General features: G+C 36.7%; 1 protein-coding gene across 4 annotated transcripts in view; it reads right to left on the bottom strand.

Moving 5' to 3' along the window:
- Positions 1-24,938, bottom strand: part of LOC140148597 (potassium channel subfamily K member 18-like) — a 93,300-nt gene that overhangs the window by 52,893 nt on the left and 15,469 nt on the right. Inside the window, exon 1 of one of the 4 annotated variants that reach the window (XR_011858503.1) lies at positions 9,492-10,010. The exons of 2 other annotated variants lie outside the window; for them this stretch is intronic. Coding sequence is in view for 1 of the 2 variants with exons in the window: in XM_072170608.1 (XP_072026709.1) it covers positions 18,563-18,848 (286 nt within the window). In the remaining variant the exon portion in view is untranslated. Of the gene's footprint in view, positions 1-9,491; positions 10,011-18,562; positions 18,941-24,938 lie in introns of those variants that run through there. One more of the 4 variants, XM_072170608.1, reaches the window with a different exon arrangement.

Below are 24,938 nucleotides of genomic sequence, written 5' to 3'. Positions count from 1 at the left end.
AGGCGAAGTAAAGTTTTTAAGTAAACGAAAGACTACGATAGACTGGTTATATTGATGATTACTTATACTCGACCTGTCATATCATTTGAACCTAAAGATATCCTCTACATTGATATTAAAATAATTCCAATGATGTTGAACATAATGATTCATTAGCTCTGTTGGTTCATTGGTTGACATCGGTGCAGTCATCAGAAGATCCAGGGTAAGCTTAATTTTTGTATTTGAAATTTGGAAATATTCCTTAATATTTATAGTACTTTCTTGTTTCAACATTGTTCCATACCAACCAAAATGAGTAAAACTTCTGTCGTTATTCCCTAGGACCAGATTAATTTGCATCAATTTTTGAACACCTTTTGAAACATCAGACGCATCGGACACTAGTTTTCATGACGTGTCCATCAGGTTATCAACTTTGGCTTACTGGACACATGACCCTCCGCGTCACAAATCACTGGGCTTCACCCAGGGGCGTAGCCAGCTTTCTTGGTCAGGGGGGGCAAAATAAATTTTTTGGGGCACAGACGAAAAAAATTGCAGTTGCATCATACAATACATAGAGACTGTATGTCTTCGAGCTTCCCGAAAAGGGCCTTATTGGGATGATGTGCGCGCGTAGCGCGAAAAAATGGTATTTTACACTATTTTCGCCCATTATCCGGCTTCAAAAGGGCTTTATCGTTACAATGTGCGCGCGTAGCGCGGAAAAATTTTGTATTTTACACTATTTTGGCCCTGAATTTTGCTAGAAAAGGGCTCCTTGCCCTTTTCTTTTCCTTTGCCCTCCTGATTGTCTCTTTCATTTTTTTTGTCAGAGGGCACTTTTTCTTTCATTTTTTTTGTCAGGGGGCACTCTGCCCCCTGCCCCCCCTGCTGGCTACGCTACTGGCTTCACCACCCCTCAAAGTTTTCGCTAAAATGAGCGTAAATAGCTAGTCCTATGTTTAGGCCTTACTGGAGTCAAATACCTATGCTGGCGTATTATTTTGTAACACCGGGCGGAAAATTATGTAAGGGATTGGACTGGTTTATAGTAAGTCGATGCTTCTTTCGTTTTCATCGTGTCAACAAGTGAAAAGCATAATCATTTTCAAGACATATAATACGTTTCTAAATTACAATATTGAAAAACTATGTTTATGTAACAGATATCATCTCACAACATCTCTAGTAAGGTGATCATTAATTCGTACCCTGGTGGTCATAAATCAAGCACACATTGAAAATGTGAATTTAATCCTAGCAATCTGTTAACCTGTTCTGTTTCTGCATTGTTTTCCTAAGCCTTTTAGAGCGCGTTATTTAAAAGGTGCCCCTTATATGTGTGCCAAACAATTGCTTGCCACCCCTCTCGGCTTGCCAAATAACCCCCTTCCCCCAATTTTACCCTCCCCAAGGTTCATAATTATTGCACAGCCCCTTATGTCATAGGCCATTAAAAGCTGAGACGAAAATATCTAAGTATCACCTCAGATTTAAAGCAGCTCTGAAAAGTGCAGTTTAATGAGAACGCTTTAGTGATTAAACCCGGCATTTAAGTGCTATCGGTGCATCGAGTTTCTATTAAAATGATTTAATTCTGTCAGGTACAATCAGTCTAGTATTATTTTCACGAATCTCTAAATAGTCTCAGTGCACTCTAGAGCTCTCTCGCAAACTGTTTTTCTATTGTGAACGCAGATGAAGTTACAAAATACGCTAATTCTGAGTACATTCACGATTATTGCTCGACAGAGTACATCATATTAATGTGACCTCCCCCACGAAATGAACGTTAAGTCGGAAGTTAGTAGTGTCGAGACCCCTGGCTGCTGAAGTGTTGTTATTTGTTTGACCCGCACCTGCACATGCAAGAAATATGCCGTCTTTCGGAATGGGGTATTCTGTATGCCAGTAGTATGTCCTTTGTGAATGGGCACAACATTCACATCCCGGCATATACAGAGGACATACTAATGGCTTGCACATGTGTGCATCAAACAAATAACACCAACTCAGCAGCCAGGAGGTCTCGAAACTACCAATTTGCGACTTTACTCTCATTTTGTGGAAGCAGTTCAATTACACATATTTTATCACCTGGGCCTATAAAAATGCTGCAACAGTTTCACTGAACACATCGAACGCGCCTACAAATGTGTAACATCTTGAACACCTGAGAATTAATATGACACCATTGGCATTTTTATTTTGAAACACCAGTGTTCTGGATATATCAGCTTTTTAGCAGTTTAAGAACAGTTTTTAGCCCCTCGCACACTTCATGAACACGAGTGTCAGTATGGCATCAGAGAGTTGTTTGTTTCATTGTCCCGTTGTGTGTTTTACTTGTTTCCCCACATCAAGTAGGTGTACCTTGCTCTCTTTTCACACGATGTATTTACGTAAATACAAGAATCACAAGAGCAGGAAGTAGGTCGCCATAACTTCCAAACAGCCCTTACTTGATGCAAGTTATCTTATCTGTTAATCTTTCTTTACTTTCAATCAAACTATCCATGCAGAAAGATATAGGCTAATATAAAAGCATCGAAGAAGTTGCAACTTTTACAACTGACACAAAGTTGCCTTAGTTACAGATAGAACCATTTACTTTGAGAATAAGAAGCTATTAGAGAAACCAACGATTTGCTCTTTAGCATTGTAAGCGGTGACTCTCAAATGGCATCTCAAAGGCAACATCTCATTTCAAAACATTGAGATAACATAACAATAACGATTTATTTGCGCGTAACCTAAGATCCCGGCACTTAGCAAGGAAAACAAACTGCAGTGTTACATCTGCAACTAAAGCTTCGTCTTAACCCGCGGATAAATAATAAGTATCAGAGTCGAAAAAATACGATGAGAACAAATAACAGATCTGATGTCAAGATTGGTTTGGTCATGTTGCTCTTATCATCCCCCGGTATCATCCCGTACCCAACATTTTTTGATCGTTCACCCTACCCACAGGTAAGGTGGTAGCGTTATTTTTTCTCGCTAAACTGAGCGCAAAATTCTGGTCTTATGTTTAGCCCAAGTGATTTTTGATAGCTTTATTTACTTAATTAAGGGCCTTTAGTAAGACGATGGTTTATCATCGAGTCAAACGCATAAATATTTTCAAAACACATCATAATACATTTACTGAATTAAATCATCTAAAAACTGAGTTGAAATAAATATAATAATTCCATCTCGCAGCATTTCTAGTAAAGTGACCGTTTGTGCCCTTGTCATGCTCGTGACCATAAGTCAATGATACCTTGAAAAACACTGGCAATCTGTTAACCTGTGATCAAACCATGCACTAGGATCTCAAGTAACCCCAACCTGCCAGAAAAAAATGATTAAAACCTAAATATTTGTACACGGTCCGATTTCCCGAAACTTCAGACTTCCTAAGCCAGTAGGCTAGACCTCCCAATGTGGACCCATTTAATTGGTTTATCTGTCTTTCTAGGCGATGTATTGTGTGAAATTGTAAGCACTGGTATGTAGGTCTAATTGGGCTGAAGCCTGATGGCTTAGGAAGCCTGACCACTAGCCATACTTCGAGAAATCGGCACTTTGACTCCTTATCGGGTACAAAAAGTCATATTCAAGTTATTCAAATTTTGAGATAGGATTTTCTGATGAAGGTGAGTGAACCATTACTATGTCACTGAAAATTAACCATTTGGGTACATTATATAGATCGTTGGTCAAAAACAAAACCATGCTGTGATTTGATTTATTCATATCATTGGGCCAATAAAGCAGTCCATGAAAGTGCAGTTAACAGGAACGTTTTACTGAATGAATCCATTTAAGTGCTACTAGTATATTGAGTTTCCATTAAATGATTTAATTCTGTCAGATATAATCAGCCTAGTATTTTGTCACGGTCTCTAAATAGTCTCAGTGCGCACTATAATTGAAGGGAATACGTAGAAATAATCAGGGTGATTACGTTACTGATGCATGTTTGAACCATATTTAATATTTTGCACTTTGTTCTAAAATGACACAAATTGACTTAGTATCAATTATCCTAGCAGAGTGACGATTTGTTTGATCTTTCGTATTGAAGATCTAGATTTTTTCACTAACTCATCTCGTTTGATGATCGCTTTAAAATTGAAAGCTTAATTTAAATTGACGATAGTTGAATGTGTTCATTTATTTAACTTACAGATAAAAGTAACTAGGCCACAACTAGTAACTATATTTATTGCTGGGCTGTGACCGGGTAAGCTTAATGATGTATTCCATGGTGTTACCTCCCTCCCAGGGTGTTAATGTGATTGCAATATTGTTTTATTAATCTAACTCACAGTTGTTTGATGGCATGTAAAACTGAGTCATTTTAAAGAAAAGTTGAACAATGATGGCGCTATTTATCTTAAATCTTGTTTGCATCTTTACAAGGGGTAGACACGTGTATAATATTATTAGAACATCAGAAAAATGACTTACATATTGCAAGGAAATTTTCTAAAATTTTTTGTCATGAAATGTAAGGAATAAGTCATATTATTTGGCTAATTCAAATTTAAAATATATGCAAATAGCGCCCCCAATTTTGACACAAATGTACAGTTTATAGAATAAATAATACCACAAAAAAGCATAAAAAGATGAATAAATTTAGAAACGAAAATCTATAATATATATAGCTAAAATTTGTGTATATATTAGTGTGATAGCTGTTGGTATTGTCCAGGTCTAGAATTGAACATTATATAATGTTTGGTTAGAAAAATTGATAAATGATCACCTCAAACAACCGTAAACTTTGTGAAGCTCTGTGCTTGGGTTAAGTACGAACAAAAACCACGATTTGCATGTTGATGAAGTAATCACATAAACAGTTTTATTAAATGCCAATATCGTATATCGAATACACACTAAGTGTAAGACCGATGGCAATAAAGATTCCGATTGGCTTTCTATATCATCATTCATTTAGAATCTAACAATGAAATGTTTCTAGAGGGGTGCATGGATCAATGCAACTATTTTGTAGAATTTCAAGTAGGCCTAAGGATTTGACTCAGCATTCAAGGAAAGTGTGCATAGTGTTTCACGTGATATTTTAGTGCCAGAAGCTTTAATTGAAGAAAATAATTCGGCGTTAACCATGCAAAATCAAATATGACACTTGCACCTTCTCGAAATATCTCAAACACTTGTATCGGATATGTTAGCTGACGCTAATATACGTTGAGCAGTACAACGTCAATCATCTATCGTATGCAATAAAAACACTAACTTTGACAAGAATTGCAAGCGACTATCTTCTTATAAGAATTTAATGCAAAAGAGTCTCGAGATAGAAGACAAAAATACAATATCATTAGATTTACAAACTTTCTTCGATGACTGTTAGTGTTAAATATCAAAAATATGAAAAATATTAATGCCTTTTAATATTTTAATATTTTCATTTTCATATTTTATAAAAGTTTATAATGCTGTAGATATTAATTGCACTTTATATCCGTTGTTTGAACCAAGATTTTCGTAGCTATATATACTGCGCCAATAAAGTATCCTTACACTTGGAAAAATAATCACAATTTCAAAACTATATAATATTGGGGTAAATTTGTTTTTTCAATAGATGCATTATCTAATCCTGCACATTATGACACCACATTGAATCCAATGTGAAGTAAAGTTACAAGCAATTGAATAGACGAAGGTCCAGTTTTAAAAGTGATAAACTGGCCTATACAAGGCGCAAACAGATTCCAACAAGCCGCAACAAAGAGACAACACAGTTTCTTCAATGAAGCGTTATTTAAAGCAGTTTTTATTTCAGTTTTCACTCTCAAACCACCAGATGTCTAGTCTGTGGAGTTTTGAATAGACCAGTTTGTCACTTTAAAATTGGACTTTCGTCTAATCAAATGCTTGTAACTTTGCTTCTTGAAGTCACATTGGATTCAATGTGGTGTCATAATGTGCAGGATTATAGAGTGCATATTTAAAAAAAAATTTACCCCAATATTCAGTTTGGAAATTGTGATTATATTTCCAAGTGTAAGGATACTTTATTGGCGCAGTATAATAAACGTACAAATGAAGAGTAACTGATAAATTGTAGGTCTCGAGAAAATGCAAATATACATTATACATCTAAACATTTCTCTCAATATCAAACACTCTATTCGCTGTAGAAGTGATGTAATAATCGGATTAAAGCAATAATGTGTGATTTGCATAAAAATAGATTCGTATTTAAATGTTAGTTTTCACAAACAAATGAGGTAAAACGAAGAAAATTGGTATTTCATTCCAGCACCTATAATGCGTGTATTTAGCTCGCCGATTATTATTATCATGATTATCGGGAGACAAGACGTATAAGACGAATAGCGATATACACACAGTTTATGCGTCAAGTCGACGCACAGCGCCTACAATGCGTGTGTAATCTCGCCAATCGTATTATTTATCATGATTATTGGCGGAGCTACACGCAGGTGATGGGATTTACAAACAAGGCGTACTACGAATAGCGATATGCATACAGTTTATACGGTACGTCACTGATTCAATGATTCAATATACACAAGCAGGCGATGTATTTATTCAGCACTCGATCGGTGAGCTCAGAATAAAACCGGGGAATATATCGCGCTGCTCTACAAGAAGGTTGCACTCATCACCTGTACATGTCTGCAATCCATGGAGCTAGTATATCGTCGAGCGGCAATAGATTACGTAACGCATTGTTCATTTGTGCCGATTTGATTTGAGGACAAGCTAGAGGTACCTTTTGTTCATAACAAAAGGCTTCCGCCATTAAGTCGGTAACTGATCTGACAGCGTGTCAACATTTTACAAGGCAGGCTACTGTCAATAAGTGATGAAACGAAAGTTACGTGAAAGCGCCTACTTGGCCGAGAGGTACCTTTTGTTCTCATACAGCCCACGGGTGTGAGTGTGTGACTGAGTAGCTGATAACACAAAAGTCACACTTTAGCTTTCGATGTACCGTTATTTACCACCCACGTTATTTCAGACGCACCATTTAAATAAATTGCATAGAATTGCTGATCGATTACCCGTAACAACGTGAAGTGGCTGCCAGGTATCTGTCGAACTTGATCACAAATTATGTCAAGCATGATTATCTTGATTGACAAATTACGATGAGGAGTATTTTTATACAAGTATACAAAGAGAAACAAAGCAACTAACAACTTTAAGTTGTCAAAGGTTAAAAGGAGTGAGACTGTGCTTAAGTGAAACAGAACGTCAAAAGGAAATAAAAGAGAGAAGTCTAGTTCATCGAAATCTAATCAATCCTCAATCAGTGCGTCAATACGCTTAAACAATACACTGGGAGTGATACCCAACAAAGGCTTATAGACGATCAATATTCAGCTTTAGGGACTGATTAAAAATATATGAAGCAGAAAACGCAGCATTTATTTTGATATATCTGACCAAAAACTTCGATACTTTTTAATAACTTGCATGAGTAAATCTCTTTTAATAATGTTATATGGATTACTCTCAAGACTGAAGTCATGCATATTGATTGCGCTTAAGGTTACACGAAGAAACGTATAAAAAACGTATAAAAGACGTATAAAGTTGTTCTCTAAAACCGCGTTTTCTCAGCAATCAAATATCGCAGTGAGTCAAATGTTGGTGCATGGATGTATCTTAACATTATTTTTGTGTTTTTATACAAATTTTTAGGATCCGTTTGAAAATCCTTCGTTTAAATCATTTTTACGCACCATGTTCACAAGATCAAAAACACGTTCCATGCAGTTTTTTTTTCAAATATTCGCTCCGTATAAAACCACGCCGAGTGATTGTTTTCTCCTTTTTTGTATTGTACTACAAATCGACCAAAGAAATAATGTTGCCATGGGGAAGAACCAAATACAATACCGATTAAATTGTATTAGCCCGTTTTTGGGAACAATTTTTCGAGAATCTTGTACCACAAAACACTGTTATGTTACATTATCGATATCTGGATTGTGGAACGTTAATTGTGATTTCTAACTGCCTACATTATTTCTCAAAAGTATGTCGATTCCTTTACCATTTGAATTTCACTCCAAATTTAAGCTACTTTTGCAAAAATCGAGGTTTTTCGCCATCGATACCTCCGACATTTACAGCGGTGATGAGATTGTTTATCATAAGAGCCTGGTATGCACTGTTCCATAATATAATAGTCAGTTTGAGATCAATCGATTTCACAGGTCACTCAGTAGCTCAATCGGTTAGCGCGCTGGACTCACGTTTGACTATATAATACTATAGTTTTGAGCTGGAAAACTTTGGTACGTGTTCGAGTCCCTATGTGGTCCATTCCATCTATTTTATTTTCTTTTTTCTCTCACTTTTTTCTTTTTTCTTGTTCGTTTCTTTCTTTCTGACTGCAGCGCAGCGATTGATTGTTTTTGCCCGGTTTTTTTTCATTATATAATTCAGGAATTTTTAGGCTATACTAGTCTAATAGGCGCGGCCTATGAATATATTTTTTACAAATTAGATTAACAAAATATTGGTTATTGGTTTTGTTACTGTTGTTGTAGTTATTGTTGTAGGCCTATATATTGCATAATCAGGGTATAAATAGGCATACTAGGCCTATTATAGCCTATAGAAGCATTGAATTATTTCACGACAGATATCATCCAGGATAATTTTAAAAATTGAAAATTTTGAAAATCCAAAGGAAAATTGCCGAAAACGGCTGCCCACAATCACCCCCTCCCTCAGCCCATATGGTCCTATCATGGTCGCCCCTTCCCTATCCCTGCAACATATGGGATAACTCACGAGCCGCGGTTTGTCCGTGGCCCTAGTTCAGATTGATACACTATTGTACGCGCGAGTTCCTTCTTTTCTGCATGGCTGTTTCCATTATTAACTTACGCCCCTCTGGAATCAAGCCTTGAAAATCACTTGTATTTAACCTTAAGAAAGCTGGAATGCCGATTTCGACTTTTGATCAGACACGCATAGAACCTGTATCAAAATGGCACCCATCAGTTTTCATTGACAATGGATGAACCTGACGCATCAATATTTAACATAAGATCCAAATATTTGTAGATTAATTGTATAACAGATCATAAACTGTACATTCTGGACGCATAAATATGTACAAGAAATCAAATTTCACTTAGGGGACCTATATAGTATTAAAAATTTAAACGGTTGATTCATGTCCATATATATCTGTTTCTGACCTATTTTAAAGTAACGTCTTGAGCTCTACTGTAACAAGCAAGCAAAGTTTTCAGCCGTAGTTTTGAATCCCAGGATTTATAAAACAAGAAATGATACCAGTTTTTTCTTGCAATCACTTTGTGTTTCTTTTCGTAAATAATGATAATTTGAATGATCTAATTTTCATTTGGTAACATTTTTCATTGACTATTTGGTGATCACACTACTGGCTACTACACGTTTTGAGTCCGAGTTTGAGTACGCACTGTTAATTAATCTTATCTCTTACTGGAATGTCATTGATAAACACTTACCTATTGTTGAGATCACTGTAAGGCAAAATATCAATGATGAACAGAAAGTCCACGGCCAGCAGTTGGCCCAAAGTTAGCTTGATCTAATAAGTTCGTCAGTTTAAGTTCTATTGCATCCACTAATTTTACTTGCTCGGATGCATTGGCACAATTATTGGTCAGATAGTCAGAAAGATTTGATAGTTTGATGGATAACTCCCGTTGTAAACGCATCACCGCTGTACGCCTAAAATCTGCGCCTTCTCCTTCGATTGTCATAAATATAAGTGATCCCAAACACAGGTATATAACCCATACAATTACAGGTAGAACATACCGTGTGAATAATTTCAAGGTACGTTGTAAACTGTAAGACTGATTCGCTGTAAAGACAGTATTTTCCGTTGGTTCAGACATTGCAGCCATTTGTCAAATTGCAAATGTTCGCCGAGTACTACAAAATCGGCGTAACTTGGTATAAATCTGTGTCTGTCCTTGACAGAACACTATAAAACTGACATGGTGCTTTACACACGAGCGCCCATGCAAAAAGCGTTAACCCACGATAGAGCATTATTGCTTACAATCTCACTAGCCTTCTGTATATTCTTTAGTTGATATGTTTCAATTGAAATTATAAATCCGATATTTGCTTATATATATCGATCACAGAGCTGGAGAAATAAACACACTGCATGCCATTCCGCTCTACCAAAAATATAATATGAAGAGGGCGCCGTCAGTCACTCATAGTATCGAGTAGTGTTCTCCGGGAGTGTTCTATATATTCGGTAATTTACCGGTATTGTGCATATGTGATTACCCAGGAATAGGTGATTACTCGGTTTTTAGCCGCCCCCCTTCTCCCGTGTTAATGTAATAAAATATCTATCCTAACATTTAAATAATTATATAGATGGTTGTGATCGTTCTGTCAGCGGTATATGGAATGGGAATGTATGTTTGTATGTACAATATTCTTCGTAAGCCATGTTTGATAAGGTATGTTAAACATTTAATGTGATGTGCAGATGTTTGACATATGAGTACAGTATTTAATATGTGCTGATAGATAAATAAACATAATCCTGTTTTAAATGCCAATACTTGCCAAACTTACATTACCCAAAGAAGTGACATGTGTTATTATACTTCTTAAATATTACATCTACATTCGACGGACTAACCAGACTTATTTTCTTTTCTGGCAATCATCTATAAAAACAAATCACATCACTAGGTCTGATGAAGCGTCAGAGATATGACGTGATACTGTAGTCAACAAAAACAGTATTAAAGTCTATTTGAAAAGATTTATAACCTAATCCAACTTCATCTATAAAAAGGTAACTTTTCGTGGAATTGCTATACATTTTCTAAGACCATATTGCATTTTAATAGCATTAATAATGTAAGGGATCTACAGTTAACCCGAAACCCTATTAAATGTATAAATGTATATTACATAAGAGACCCCTGATAATCATAATTATAATGTCAGACTTTAAATTGTTTAATATGTGTGAACTCACTTTGAAGTAGGTATTCCATATTGTTATATCGGTAACCTTCTGGAATGCCCATTAACATTCGTACGAAGTCCCGGGTACGAAGTACACATAATTATTTTTAATATTTTTATTCTATCATTATATTCCATTGTGATTGTATGTCCACAATTAACGCTCCTATTTGGTGTCATGTGTAGATGTAGGTTTATAACAGTTACGATTTAATCGTACATTAGATGATGTGCGTATCTGATCCACTTTCCCGGGAAACTGGCTTCCGGTTGAATGTAGTCTCATTTCCAGTCTTCAAAAGTGGGTCACCCCTCCTTCGGAAACGGGTGTAGTCCGCACTCTATTTGACCGCATGTACAGTGTGGTCACAGATCGAGCAAATGAAGAAAATCATGTGCGAGGACGAGGAGGAGCCCTTAAAAACTGCGGCCATCCCAAATGGGCAGTAGACCAAGTGAAAGCAAAAATGCAACAAAAATCAAAAGCGGCTGAGAAAAAGTAAGGGGATGGTAGTGCTCCCTTATGTTAATGGAACGGGTTCAAAGAATTTTCAAAAAGCACAAAGTCAATACTGCAAGCCCCATCAAACCCTAAAAAATACTGATCCACCCTAAAGACAAGAGAGACAAGCTAAAGACAGGCAATTGAGATCGGCTGCTAAAATTGTGATCTCAGTTATGTTGGTGAGACGTCTCGGTTGTTCGGGATTAGGCTTGCGGAACATCAAGCGGAGGTGAAGAAGACGAACGGGAAAAAGTTTACTCGGTCAGAACGCACAGCATCAGAGCAAGAACAAACCAAGTCAGCCATATCTGATCATGTCGCAAGGGCAAATCATGTCAGGACTCCAAGATACTGGGCAAAGAACATGTCAAAAGGTCCAGAGAAGTACGGGAAGCGATGGAGATCAGAAGAGGGGGACAAAGACCATGAATAGAATATTCCTAAGTCACGTATATGACCCACTTTTGAAGCGTGAAATGAGACTACACACAACCGGAAGCCAGTTTCCTAGGAAAGTGGATCAGATGCTCACACTGATGAAGTCCTCCGATTAGATGGACGAAATATTAGTAAGTAAAAACTTACTGGTATTGTCAAGCAAATACTACCAATTGATTACACATATTTATAATATTATATTACCCAAAGAAACGTTCAATTCTTCTGTAAATAATTTTCATTTTCGGCAATCAACTATTAATAAGAGTCTGTATACTTTGATCAGCTCATAATCGGCGGGAAAACAGCATGCCTCAAGACATCAACTCAGACGTCTGAAAAAGGAAGCTAAACACCAATACAAAATAGCTCTCAAAGACGGGGATAAGACAAAAGCTGCAAATCTCAAGAAGGACTTTCTCAAGCTGAAGCTGGTCAGGTTACATAACAAGGTCAGAAAGTTGGAGCTAAGAGAAGAAATCAACAAGCAAAGCACAACAACAATTCCGGCAAAACCCTTACCAACATGCGAAACGATTGCTTAATGACAAGCAACACAGAACGCCATCCTTCAGTAAAATATCTGCTGAGAAATACTTCAAAGATGTCAACAACGACAAAAGGCGAGAATACAAATACCATCCTATGAAGGGCATGAAAAGACCACCAAAACCAACAACACAATTCAAGACCATACCACCAAGCCTGTCAGAGTTTAATGGCTATCTCCAAAAGCGTAGAAATGCCAGTGCTCCTGGAACCAACCGTATTCCCTACCTAATATGGAAGAAATGTCCAAGAATTACTGGACTACTTCATGAAGTTATCTTTGACATCTGGCGAAGCACATGAATATCCACTACATGGAGAATAAGTGAAACCATCCTTATCTCCGAGGAAGAGAATACCAATGGTCCATCATGCTTCAGACCTATCATTCTGAAGAATTCCAGTGGCAACCTTGGAATGGGTATTCTTACTCAAAGGACAATCGAGTACCTGACAAATATATTGGCAATGCTGTTCAGAAAGGTTTTATGTAGAAGATATCAGGTTGTGTGGAACACGCAGAGGCACTCACTGAAATGCTCCAAGATGCCAAAAGGAACGGCAAGCCAATTGTTACATAACAACCTGGCACTCTACACACAATCTTGTACAGTTTGCCTTGGAATAGTACGATGTACCAGAACACATTAGAAAGATCATCTTCCATTATTACGATGAGCTTTTCATCAGAGTAAAAACTGAAGATTGGACCACAGACTGGATTAAATGTTGCACTGGTGTCTTCCAAGGATGCTCATTATCTTGTATCTTATTCCTATCTGTGTCTGGATCTTCTTGACCAATCCAGCCACCTTGGATACCGCATGAGTAGCTCAGACCTTCGTCAGCCAAGGCATATTGTAGCAAGAAGCCCAGAAAGTTGCCAGCAACTTATTAACATTGTCAATAACTTCCTCAACTGGACAAGAACTATGAAGGCCAAACCATCTAAATGCAAATCTCATGCGATGAAAAAAGTAATTCCAAACGCAGAACAGAAGTTGAACGGCCACAAGACCCAATATGTAGCTAAAATAGACGGACAGATGATCACATATATTCACAACCAGCCCATGCGATTCCTAGGAAAGCTCATCTATGAAGATCTAAAGGATGATGGCATCAGACAAATGATTAATCAGAAACTGTCAGCCATGCTGAAAACTACTGATAAAAGTCAACTGAATGGAATCATGAAAATGTGGATATACAATCATAATGATTATCCCCAAAATGACATGAGAGTTCACTATATACAATCTCCCAAAAACCTACATCGAGAACCTGGAGGCAACCTATACGAAGTACTTAAAGAGATGGGCCGGCATTAGCAGGTGCACCACTAATAGTGCATTGTGCAGAAGTAAATACCATCTACCATCTGAACAAATACTCCAGAGATGGAAAGACCCAAACACTATAATTGTTTGAAAAAAAATGAAAACCAAGAAGAGGTGGAATGGACTTAAAGAGCTCGAAAAGAGAGAGCGCCACCTCATCTTAAATGATATGAGCCAAGGTTAAGGCCTGGGGTATGAACGTTTGGACAGTATTTATTTTGGGACATTAGAGCACATCAGACTTATCGAATTGCGTTCTGAATACGAAGAATGTCATTCTGATATCAAATGATTTTTTGAAATTCGCAATTTAATACACATTTTATGGCAAATCATTAAAATTGATATTTTTGATATTTAACAGTACTTGAAGTAAACTTTATAAATCTGATGATTTATACTTAAAGTGTATGTAGGTGGGGTGAAAAAGCCGACGATCAATTGAAAATTTTGACCTTTCGTATTGAAGATATGGATTTTTTTTCCCAAAACACCCAAAAAAAATTAGGTCTTTTGGGAAAAAATCCATATCTTCAATATGAAAGGTCAAAATTTTCAATTGACCGTCGGCTTTTCCTCCCTGCTACATACACTTTAAGAATATATCATTAGATTTATATAATTTACTTCGAGGACTGTTATATATCAAACATTTCAAAAATATCAAATTTTTATAATTTGTCATAAAATTTGTATTATATTGTAATTTTCAAAAAAGGAAAATTATTTGATATAAGAAAGACATGCTTCGTATTCAGAAGGCAATTCGATAGGTCTGAGGTGCTCTCGTGTCCCACAAAAAATACTGTCGAAATGGCAATAAACGGTCATTTTAGATCCCTTAAACTGACCGGACAGGACTGGGTTTCAAGAAAACCCAAAGGCTTATTAAGGACATGAGCCACAAAGAGCACAGAAAATGCCTCACTAATCTGGTGAAAGAAGTGAATGAAGATATGCTGGTTTACCTCTACGGATGTGCTAAACAAGGACAGTGGTTGAGATGGGACTCCGCCATGCAGACTGACACCTCATGGAAGAAGCTCCTATAATGTCTGGACACCAGAGCTCCTGTCTTAAATTTGTATTATATTGTAATTTTCAAAAAATGAAAATTATTTGATATCAGAAAGACATGCTTCGTATTCAGAAGGCAATTCGATAGGTCTGAGGTGCTCTCGTGTCCCACAAAAAATACTGTCGAAACGCAATAAACGGTCATTTTAGATCCCTTAAACTGACCGGACAGGACTGGGTTTCAAGAAAACCCAAAGGCTTATTAAGGACATGAGCCACAAAGAGCACAGAAAATGCCTCACTAATCTGGTGAAAGAAGTGAATGAAGATATGCTGGTTTACCTCTACGGATGTGCTAAACAAGGACAGTGGTTGAGATGGGACTCCGCCATGCAGACTGACACCTCATGGAAGAAGCTCCTATAATGTCTGGACACCAGAGCTCCTGTCTTTCCCTCCAGAAATAACAGAAACTGCCAAGCGGCCTGATATTACGATTTTTCAGCCACCAACAAACATGCAATCATCATAGAATCATGACAGTACCATCGCAGGAGAACCTAGCCAATGCGTACGCCAGGAAAAAGTGTAAATATGAAGACATGGTAGCCGAATGTTTGTTTGTTTGTTTGTTTGTTTGTTTTATTTCTTCTTTAACCTGGGACACTCAATCAGTTGAAAACACAATTAATCATCTGTTCTTCCTTGAGGCCCAGGGAAAACAGAGGATGGACTGTGTTTTACTCAGTAGAAGGCTTTTAGACCATTTAAAAAAATCTTTTTAGTGCAATTGTATCTGGCGGCCTCTGTCAATTTCTTTATACAATATCATTTCTAATATATAATGTTTTTGATGTTTTCCTTTAGAACCTGTAATTATATTTTGTTGTATTGTGTGCTGTTGTTTAATATGCCTGCGGATGTTTGCGCCTGGTCGTGTACCTTCTCAACCCTCCTGTCTGGCCTTAAACGTGTTTCTTTTCAATATATCTGTTTTTATGTGTATTATGAATAAAAATGAAATGATGAAACTAACTAAATATGTTATTGAATGCAACATATCTCCGCATAATTATAATGAGGGCTCAATTATTGGACAATTCAGATTTTGGGATCTATCCGTTTATGGACCCCACAACCTTTTAGTAAAAAGTCGAATTTAAACATTCGATTTGAGCAGGCACCTTTCCTGGGAACTTTGTCCCCTAAACCACACATTTTGTTCAAATTGATCAATGACTTTGAGCTGTCAAACAAACACGGCATCTATTTGTTATCAGACCAATCTGACCGCAAAGACCAGGTGAGATTTCAACGTTTGCGCCAAAGAATGAAACAAAGGATAAAAGTATTCAAGGTTTCAAGTTTTATAATGAATTATTGTGCTGGAAGTTAGTTTAAAGCTTTCGAGTCATCGGTAACCTATTGTATCTAACCTATTAACCAGTCATCTTAGGCTATTTAAATAGGGCACTTAATTTAATGCCCACGTGACCAGATGAGCGCTGACATTACAGCTTGTAGACCAGGTCTGTTGTAGACAGGAAGTCTGGAAAGGTAACCTTTGGCACAATGGGTGGCCTTCCTGTGTATTTCAATTGGAAATGCACGTCCAGATTATTTAGCAAATTTTGCAACTTTGTAGTATTATTGTAAGAGTTTCCGTCGATAACTTTTTTCCGTCGGTAAACACTTTCAAAATGTAGTTCTTGAAAGCATACGAAAAATACAGAATCTTCAAATGTGCAATGAATTAGCCTATTACATTTCTAGTAATTTCGATGATATTTATCTGAAAAGTTCCTATCTGTTAGCATTGATCACGTGGGTATTAAGTGTCTTTTAGTAAAAAGCCTTGGATGACTGCTAATAGAGTCTAGGTGATTAATTATATTCAGCTTTAGGGACTAATTTAAAAGATATGGAGCAGAAAACACATATGTTATTTTGATGTATCTGACAGAACACTTCGATTTTCAACTGTAATAACTTGCATGAGCAAATCGCTTTTAATAATAGTAATGTTGTATGGTTTGCTTGTAAGATTGAAGTCGTGCATATTGCACTACACAAAGCTGGAATGCCGATTTCAACATAAATTAACTTTTGTACCAGACGCACATAATAGCCACAGCTCATATTTCTTTGCAAGATGATAAACAGCAAAATAAGCACTATATACAAGACGTTTGTTTGCATTTAATATTTGAAACCACACATAGAAGTTGCTCATAAATATAAAAATTCCAAATTGTTTACATACAAATGACAATTGGAAACCTATAGTAATATAAAAATTTGAATTAAGGACAAAATAAGGGGAGACACACTCGTCCGCACCCGAATTTGAGATTTGTTGATACTTATGACCACAAATATGTATTCTTTCCTTTGAAACTGATAAAATACAACTTGTTAATATTTCCTCTCATTTTTTCTTGATTTAAGAATAATTACTTCACTCGTTTCAACTCTAAAAAGTCACATGGTCCAAGACAGATCAGTAAATTGGCGGGAAATATTGTGTGACGCGGCGCAAACCTGCGAGTACGTCCAACGCAATCATGTCGCGTTCGATATGTTGTTAACGCCAGCAAACATGTGTAAACAAAACAAAGATTTGCAGTCAAAATGCCACTCAGATTTTAAATTTTTGAATTTTGGCGCACTAGCAGACATTTTGAATTAATTGGTGCAAAAAGATGGACACAGACCATGCACCAGATACAGCTTTTATAAGCGTAAAAGTCTTACCGTTTTAAAATATATGGACGTTTTGTGAACAATTTTGACATATTTTTACTGAAACGTCGATTTCTCAGAGTTCAATTTTGACCATTTTGACGATTTTTTTGTGACAAGATAACTCGAATTGATTTTTAAAAAAATTAAAAAACCTTCCCCAATTTTGTGTCTCTATTTTATGAAAAGCTAACTGCAAAAATCCAACTCGGAACTGATTTTTTTTGTATGTTGTCAAAAATATCTTTCAAAAACAATCTGTGTAAATGTAACGTTACCATAGGATTCCTCGATTTATTTTCTTGCAAAAATGTATAGTTTTATATACTTTGGACCAGTGCGCTGTTTGGATTTACACTTCAGAAATAATGAAGACAGGAAAGGTCTATGTTCTCTTCCATTTAGTTGAAGCCATTCGTAGACCATTATAGAGGTTATCCGTGTTCTATAAGCTGCATATCCTACCAGCGACTCCTATACCTTGTTTAGGACTTTCAAAAGAAGTACCTGCATGTGCAACCATGACTATTTCAAAATAGCCCGCCAAAGTCATGCAGGTAACTCCGAGGTCGTGCATTGAATTAGTTTGAATGAGGAATACTACGGGAACCAGTGCCTTTTGTTAGAAGTCACGCATGAGTAAAGTGGATAACCTCTATTCCCTTCCAATCAAGTGACCTTGAATTTTAAAGTAACGCCTTGAGGCTTACTGTAACAGGCAAGCGGAAATAACAGCCGTAGTTTTAAACACGAGGATGTCGTATTGGTATAAAACAAGGAATTCACCCTAACTTTTTATAGTTTGGGATCCTCCTCATTTCAACAAATACTAAAAATTTGAGTGAACCTTTGGTAACATTCTAATTGCTATTTGGTGATCACATTACTCGAGGTTTTGAATCCGGGTTTGAGCAGATACGTTAATTGAGCTGGTATATTACTGCAATTTTACTGATCACTTCTACTGATAAATACTTACCTATAGTTGAGATCACTGTAAGGCAAAATCTCAATGATGCATAGAAAGTCCATGGCCTAGTAGTCCGAAACCTAGCTTTATGTAACAAGTTTGTAAGATTAAGTTCTATTGCATCCACTAAATCTACTTGCTCAGATGCATTGGAACAATAATTAGTCAAATAGTCAGAAAGATTAGACAGTTTGATGGATAACTCCCGTTGTAAATGCATCAGTTTTTCGCGCCTAACATCTGCTTCCTCCCCTTCGATTGCCATAAACATAAGTGATCCCAAACACAGGTACATAATCCATACAAGTGCAGGTAGAACATGAATAATGAATAATTTCAAATTATGATGTAAACCATAAGATTTATTCGGTGTTAGAACGGTATGTTCCGTTGACTCAGATATTGCAGCCATTTGTAAAATCTGTTCGTTTGCTGAGTGCTAAATTTAGGCGGCTTACGTCCCATCAATTGTAGAGGTAGAGAAGTATAACACATTCATGTCTTTTCACTCTACGGAAAATTTGATTATATAAAGAGGGCGTCGTCAGTAACTCAAAGTGACGAGTAGTGTTTACCGGTATTGGTACGCTCGTAATTACCTAGAAATTTACCAAAATTTTATTTTACTTACCGACAAATAGGTACAGGACTATATCAGTAACGTTGTGAAAAACTAATTAAAACTTGAATTTCACTGTTGATGTTCCAAACTTTTGCGTTTTTAACTCTTGTTGTTGATATTGAGGCTTTTCAGTTCTTCAGATCTTGTGAGATTAACCAATTAATATGACGTTCCTAGCCTTGAAACAAAATTTAATCTGAAAATTTGTAGCCAATGAGAAATTATTAACACTTGGACCTAGCTGCATATGTTGAGGTTCAAAACAAAAACGTTTACTATAATTCAGCCTGGTATGTTTTTCGTCTTCAGCTTTTCGGATCTTTTTCAACTTTTCGGATCTTGTGAAATATATGATTTAGTTAAATAAAAACAACAAATAAAGTATCTTTCAAAAGAGCTGAACGTTGAAGGTAATTCTATGACCTTGGTGAGTTGAAATTTCATGTGCCTATTGAGGTATAGAGTATGCAATGTAAGATGGGGTATACGTACATGTATAATGTACATGTATAATGTATATTTGTATATATTTGAGCATTTTACTTACAGATCAATAGAGCCTTGTTTGTGTTCTTCAGGCCAATGTGTGGCCTATTAATCAAATCCGAGTGTTTGAGAAGAAGCATTTGATACAAAATAAATTTATATTATATCATGCAGGTCATTTCTCCCGTTACATATGTTAAACCATAGTGCAATTTTGTCCACGGCAAATTCACCGTGACCTTTTCAGCCATAAACCCGCTTAGTGAAGATTAAACCGAAATATGCAGTACTAAACCATTATAGTAATCGATTGTCCAATGCACATTTCTTACCACGTGATAATATTAATCCAATGAGCGATCGAATTGTCCGCTACCATTGGCTACGGTCGACTAATCCAATCGATAATGACGCTATTGACATGTACGGGTGGAGCTCCACTGACTGAGTTTTGGGGATTTTTCACTGGTTTGCTATCATTTACTCATCAAGGCGCTCCACCGTTATTATAGGGACTATGCTAATAATTTTAAGATCGACATGTAGAAAATAAACAATACTTGATTTACAGAAAGTACTAAATGTGTACCTATTACTGTTTGGTGGCACTCCCCTTCCAAACGCGATCAAGTCAGGGCGGCCCGGTGAAGCAAAATGTGCATTGGATTAACACGGGAGTTTGGATAAGATGATAGATTTCTTTTCTCATACAAATGCATTCTCCCCCGTTATTAAAGCTTGTACCGGATTAAAAATAAGATATTTTGAAAAGAATAAGTAATTGAAACATAGAGCAAGTACTAAAATCAGAGCTTTTATACTTTTTGATATATGACGCTAACTAGTTCATCTCATATACCCACAGCACAGCGCTGCTAGTACGGGTCAATTACCTTTGTGAGTGCCCCTGTGTTGTGTGCATACATGTAGTTAACAATAACTGCATGGTGCTTCTACTATACTTTCTTTCCCTTTTGGTGTCTTTTATGTTACCGTATTTTACGGTGAAATACGGTTTGTTACCGACAGTTACTTACTAGTACAGTGCGTTTTTATCAATGGAAAGACACGTAATGAAATGTATGTAGGGGTGGTTGTATGCATGTAAGGGATGAATGTATGAATGGATGTATGATATATTTATATACACTAGACAATGAGGATATGTGTCCTGCCACAACGAAATGAGTATAAAGTCGCAAGTTGGTAGTTTCGAGACATTCTGACTGACTGAGTTGATATCTTTGTTTGCCGCACACCTGTTCAAACAAAGACCACCAACGTAGAGCCAGGGCTACATATCTCAATGATTCGGAAAAACCCCTTTATAAAACGATTTAGTATTTTTATTTAGAGAGCGAGAGAAATGAGGCTATGATCAAAATGAAATACCAGCTTATCTCTGCAGTGTACAATGAAAATACACCGTGAGGGAAGTTCTTGAACAATGGCACAGTGATATTGGAAACGACACTTAGTAACACACGATTTGCATATGATCACATGTTGATGAAAACTAGCTCTGTGATTGGTCAAGTAACCTTAGCTACTTGTTTTCCGGAAAATTCTAATTGCGAGGAAGTTGGCCAAAGGTAATTCCATTGGAATCGGTGCGTGTGGTCTCCTAGCAGGGGATCGGGTGTGTTCATGATGCAGTCATGGTCCATGGCAAAGGCGATTCGACCTTTGTGGCATTAAACCCAGTTAACAGGAAATTAATCCAGTAAATCGATTCAGTAAAGCAAATAAGCTCATGCATTCGATCACTAACGGCAACCAGCTTCGGTCGATTACCCCAGCTGCAGCGTGTGTAAACTGTAATTTGCATAGAGGCTGTACGTGAAATTATTGATTGGCTCCAAACAAAGGATTTGAACCGGTGCACGTAATCATGGCGCAGTGCAGTCATGCCTGGTCCATTCAATCAAATGTTGTCATCAACCTATTTGATCGCAGTGCATTGTTATGTGTGTGAGACGAACTGTCGCGGTTGATTGCAATCAAACAAACGATGTCTTATGTATTACTTTGTTCCGTGATGAAAATCGTGATGTTTTATTTAATCACTCTCGAAAAATGTATTTCTTTTGTAGGCCTATTACTTTGTTTTGTGATGAAAATCGTGATGTTTTATTTCATCACGCTTTAAAACAAACGATTTCTCATGTATTACTTTGTTTCGTGATGACAATTTTGATGTTTTATTTCATCACTCACGAAAAATTGATTTCTTATGTATTACTTTGTTTCGGGATGAAAATCGTGATGTTTTATTTCATCATCACGCTCTAAAACAAACGATTTCTTATGCATTATATTTGTTTTGTGATGAAAATCGTGATGTTTTATTTCATTAAAACGGTAGGCCCTATGTTGTTTAGAAAAAATGTAGAAAGTGATGATGATGATGATGTCGATGATGATGATGATGATGATGATGATGATGATGATGATGATGTCTCCAAAAGTGTCCCGCTTTGTTTTTCTTGCCCTAAATCGTGCGTATCTATTAATAAGGCACTTCAATAATCAATAATCAGCCCATGACGGCCTCCACTAACTAGCTACTAACTTGGGTTTATGGGCGCTGATATTTCATATTCACTGTCACTTATTTATCAGAAAAGTGCGACCCTTTGTCAATCACCTACAGTACCCAATTTCGGCATACTATATAAGAAACTCATCATGAAGGTTTGCCAGAGAATAATTAAAATGTAGCTTTTACCGTTTTTTTGTGGCATCCTTCAGAAGTGAGCGGTCCGATACCAATATTTTCGGTCAAATCTCCATTCAATTAACACGGGGAGTTGGCTAGCTATGCCTTGCCCTCACTCATATTTTACAAAAGTGCGACCATTTCTGAACATCTAAACTAGCTGTAATTTTAGGTCATGTTAGAGAAATATATTTGCTAGAAGTTTTGGAGAATAAAAAAAATATTGGCTGGTTATTTTTCACACAGTGATGTTAACTAGTCAAGTGCCCATTCTGCCAACATACATCATTTGTAGGGGTCACGCGTCAATGGTGAGAGCACTGTGTATTGTGTATAGGAAAACGGACAGTAACTGCAGTATGTCCTCCCGGTTCCAGAGATTTGGAAAAAAAAATCACTTAATTTGGTGAAACTTTTTTGGTCTCAACCATTGGCTTATGGCGGTCGCCAAGGAGGTTTCAATAAGAATGGAGGGGAAATAGATTACGTAACGCATTGTTCCTTTGTGCCGATTTGATTAATCGAGAGGTACCTTTTGTTCAAGACAAAAGGGTTCCGCCATTAAATCGGTAACTGACCTGACAGCATATGAACGCAGCCTACTGTCAATAGGTGATCATAAAGGTTATGTGAAAGTGCCTAAATTGAGCGAGAGGTACCTTATGTTCTCATACAACCCACGGGTGTGATGAGCAGCCGCAAGCACAAATATCCGGGACAAATATACACTTTAGCCGTCGATGTATAGTTATTTACCACCCATCTTATTTGAGGCATATCATTTAAATAAATTGAATAGAGTTGCTGATCGATTACCCGAACAACGTGGCGTGGCTGCCAGGTAATAAAGAGAATAATAATTATTATTACAGAAACTAAACACATAACAGCACTATGCAGCCATTCCATGATGCCAAAACCTTTATTCGTTGCGTGATTAAAGCATCCAGTCAGATGTATTTCACACCTGCCAAACACACCCCACCCAATTCTCGCTATTCGCAATAAGGGCGCCGCCAGCGGTTTGCGATGTAATCGTGATGTATCATGGGAAAATCGTGATGTATCATGGGAAAAGGTCGACATCCAAGTCCGCGCAATACGAATATTACCATGCTATTACATAGGAACACGTGACAATATTTTTAGTTTGTCAATATAACGGTATTACACGCAAATCGATAGAGAAAAAATTAATTGTGCACATTTCAAATCACATTATTAAGTATTATTGAGTATCCATTCGCGTGTAACACCTTTATTTTGACAAACTGAAAAAATATTGTCACGTGTTCCTATGTAATAGCATGGTAATATTCGTATTGCGCGGACTTGGATGTCGACCTTTTCCCATGATACATCACGATTACATCGCAAACCGCTGGCGGCGCCCTTATTGCGAATAGCGAGAATTTCGAAAATTGGACGTTGAATATACACTCTCATGAATATTGATTGGCAACAATTCCCAATCAGCGCTCAAACCGAAAACAATAGGTTGAATAAATGATGCAGCCCGTTGGTGGTCGCCACAGGGAGATCGTTCTACAATCCATAAGTGGTGGGGAGAGGCTCCGACTATGCGCCTAAGCCCTTCCCTGGTAAACTGTCATTTTCTTGTTACGTTTATATTCGGTTTCGCATTGAATAAATATAGCCTTGATGTATTTATTATCATTTTATATAAATAATAGTGGTGCAACAATTTACCCTTGAGGTACACCACACAAATTTGGACTTAAAATTTAATGGCATAATTATAATCTTGAAAGCAAAATTAAACTCCTTGAATTTTTTCACCGGCGTAATATCAATGACAACTTTAAAAATATTTCACATGATTGGTCACACGATTGCAAATAATAAACATGTTTACCAAACGGCTCGTTTGACCACCATTCTCATTATTTTTTTTGCTGCCATAACTAAATAGCTACGTAAAATATATGGGTTTTGAAAGGTCATTTGATTCGATTTTATTCTCATTTTTTGAGCCTAACTACAGATCGATTAAAGTACACAGCTGGTTCACGAATACATCAAATTAACGGTATTATGTTTGATAAAAATGTTAATCAGAAAATTTTTTTGAGTTATTTGGAAGGGTTTCGTGTAGTATATAAAATCCAATTAATTGACTAGTCATTAATTTTACTTAGCTACAGCTCGATGAAAGTACACACCCGGTTCATTAATGTCACGCATAAGGTATTATGTAAATAATGTTAATCAGAATGTAAAAACGAAGCAAAACTCTGCAAAGTTGCATAAAATGCACACACGTGCCTGCAATTTCATATAATTACAAAATGGATTTATTTAGAAGGGTAGGTTTTCATTTGACGTTTTTTACCTGGGTGCAGCTCGATGAATTCTACACAGCTGGTTTACTGATATCAAGTTAAACGGTATTATGTTTAAAAAAATTTAATCAGAATACAAAAACACATACAAAATCTGCAAACTTGCACACAGCCGCCTACAATAAATCTTACAAAGTGGCATAAATTCTCAAAATGGTGATACGATATCTGTAAATTCCACTCGTAATGTGACTC

This window comes from Amphiura filiformis, chromosome 3 (assembly GCF_039555335.1).
Source record: "Amphiura filiformis chromosome 3, Afil_fr2py, whole genome shotgun sequence".
NCBI classification, from domain to species: Eukaryota; Metazoa; Echinodermata; class Ophiuroidea; order Amphilepidida; family Amphiuridae; genus Amphiura; species Amphiura filiformis.
This window is presented reverse-complemented; position numbering and strand designations above follow the sequence as displayed.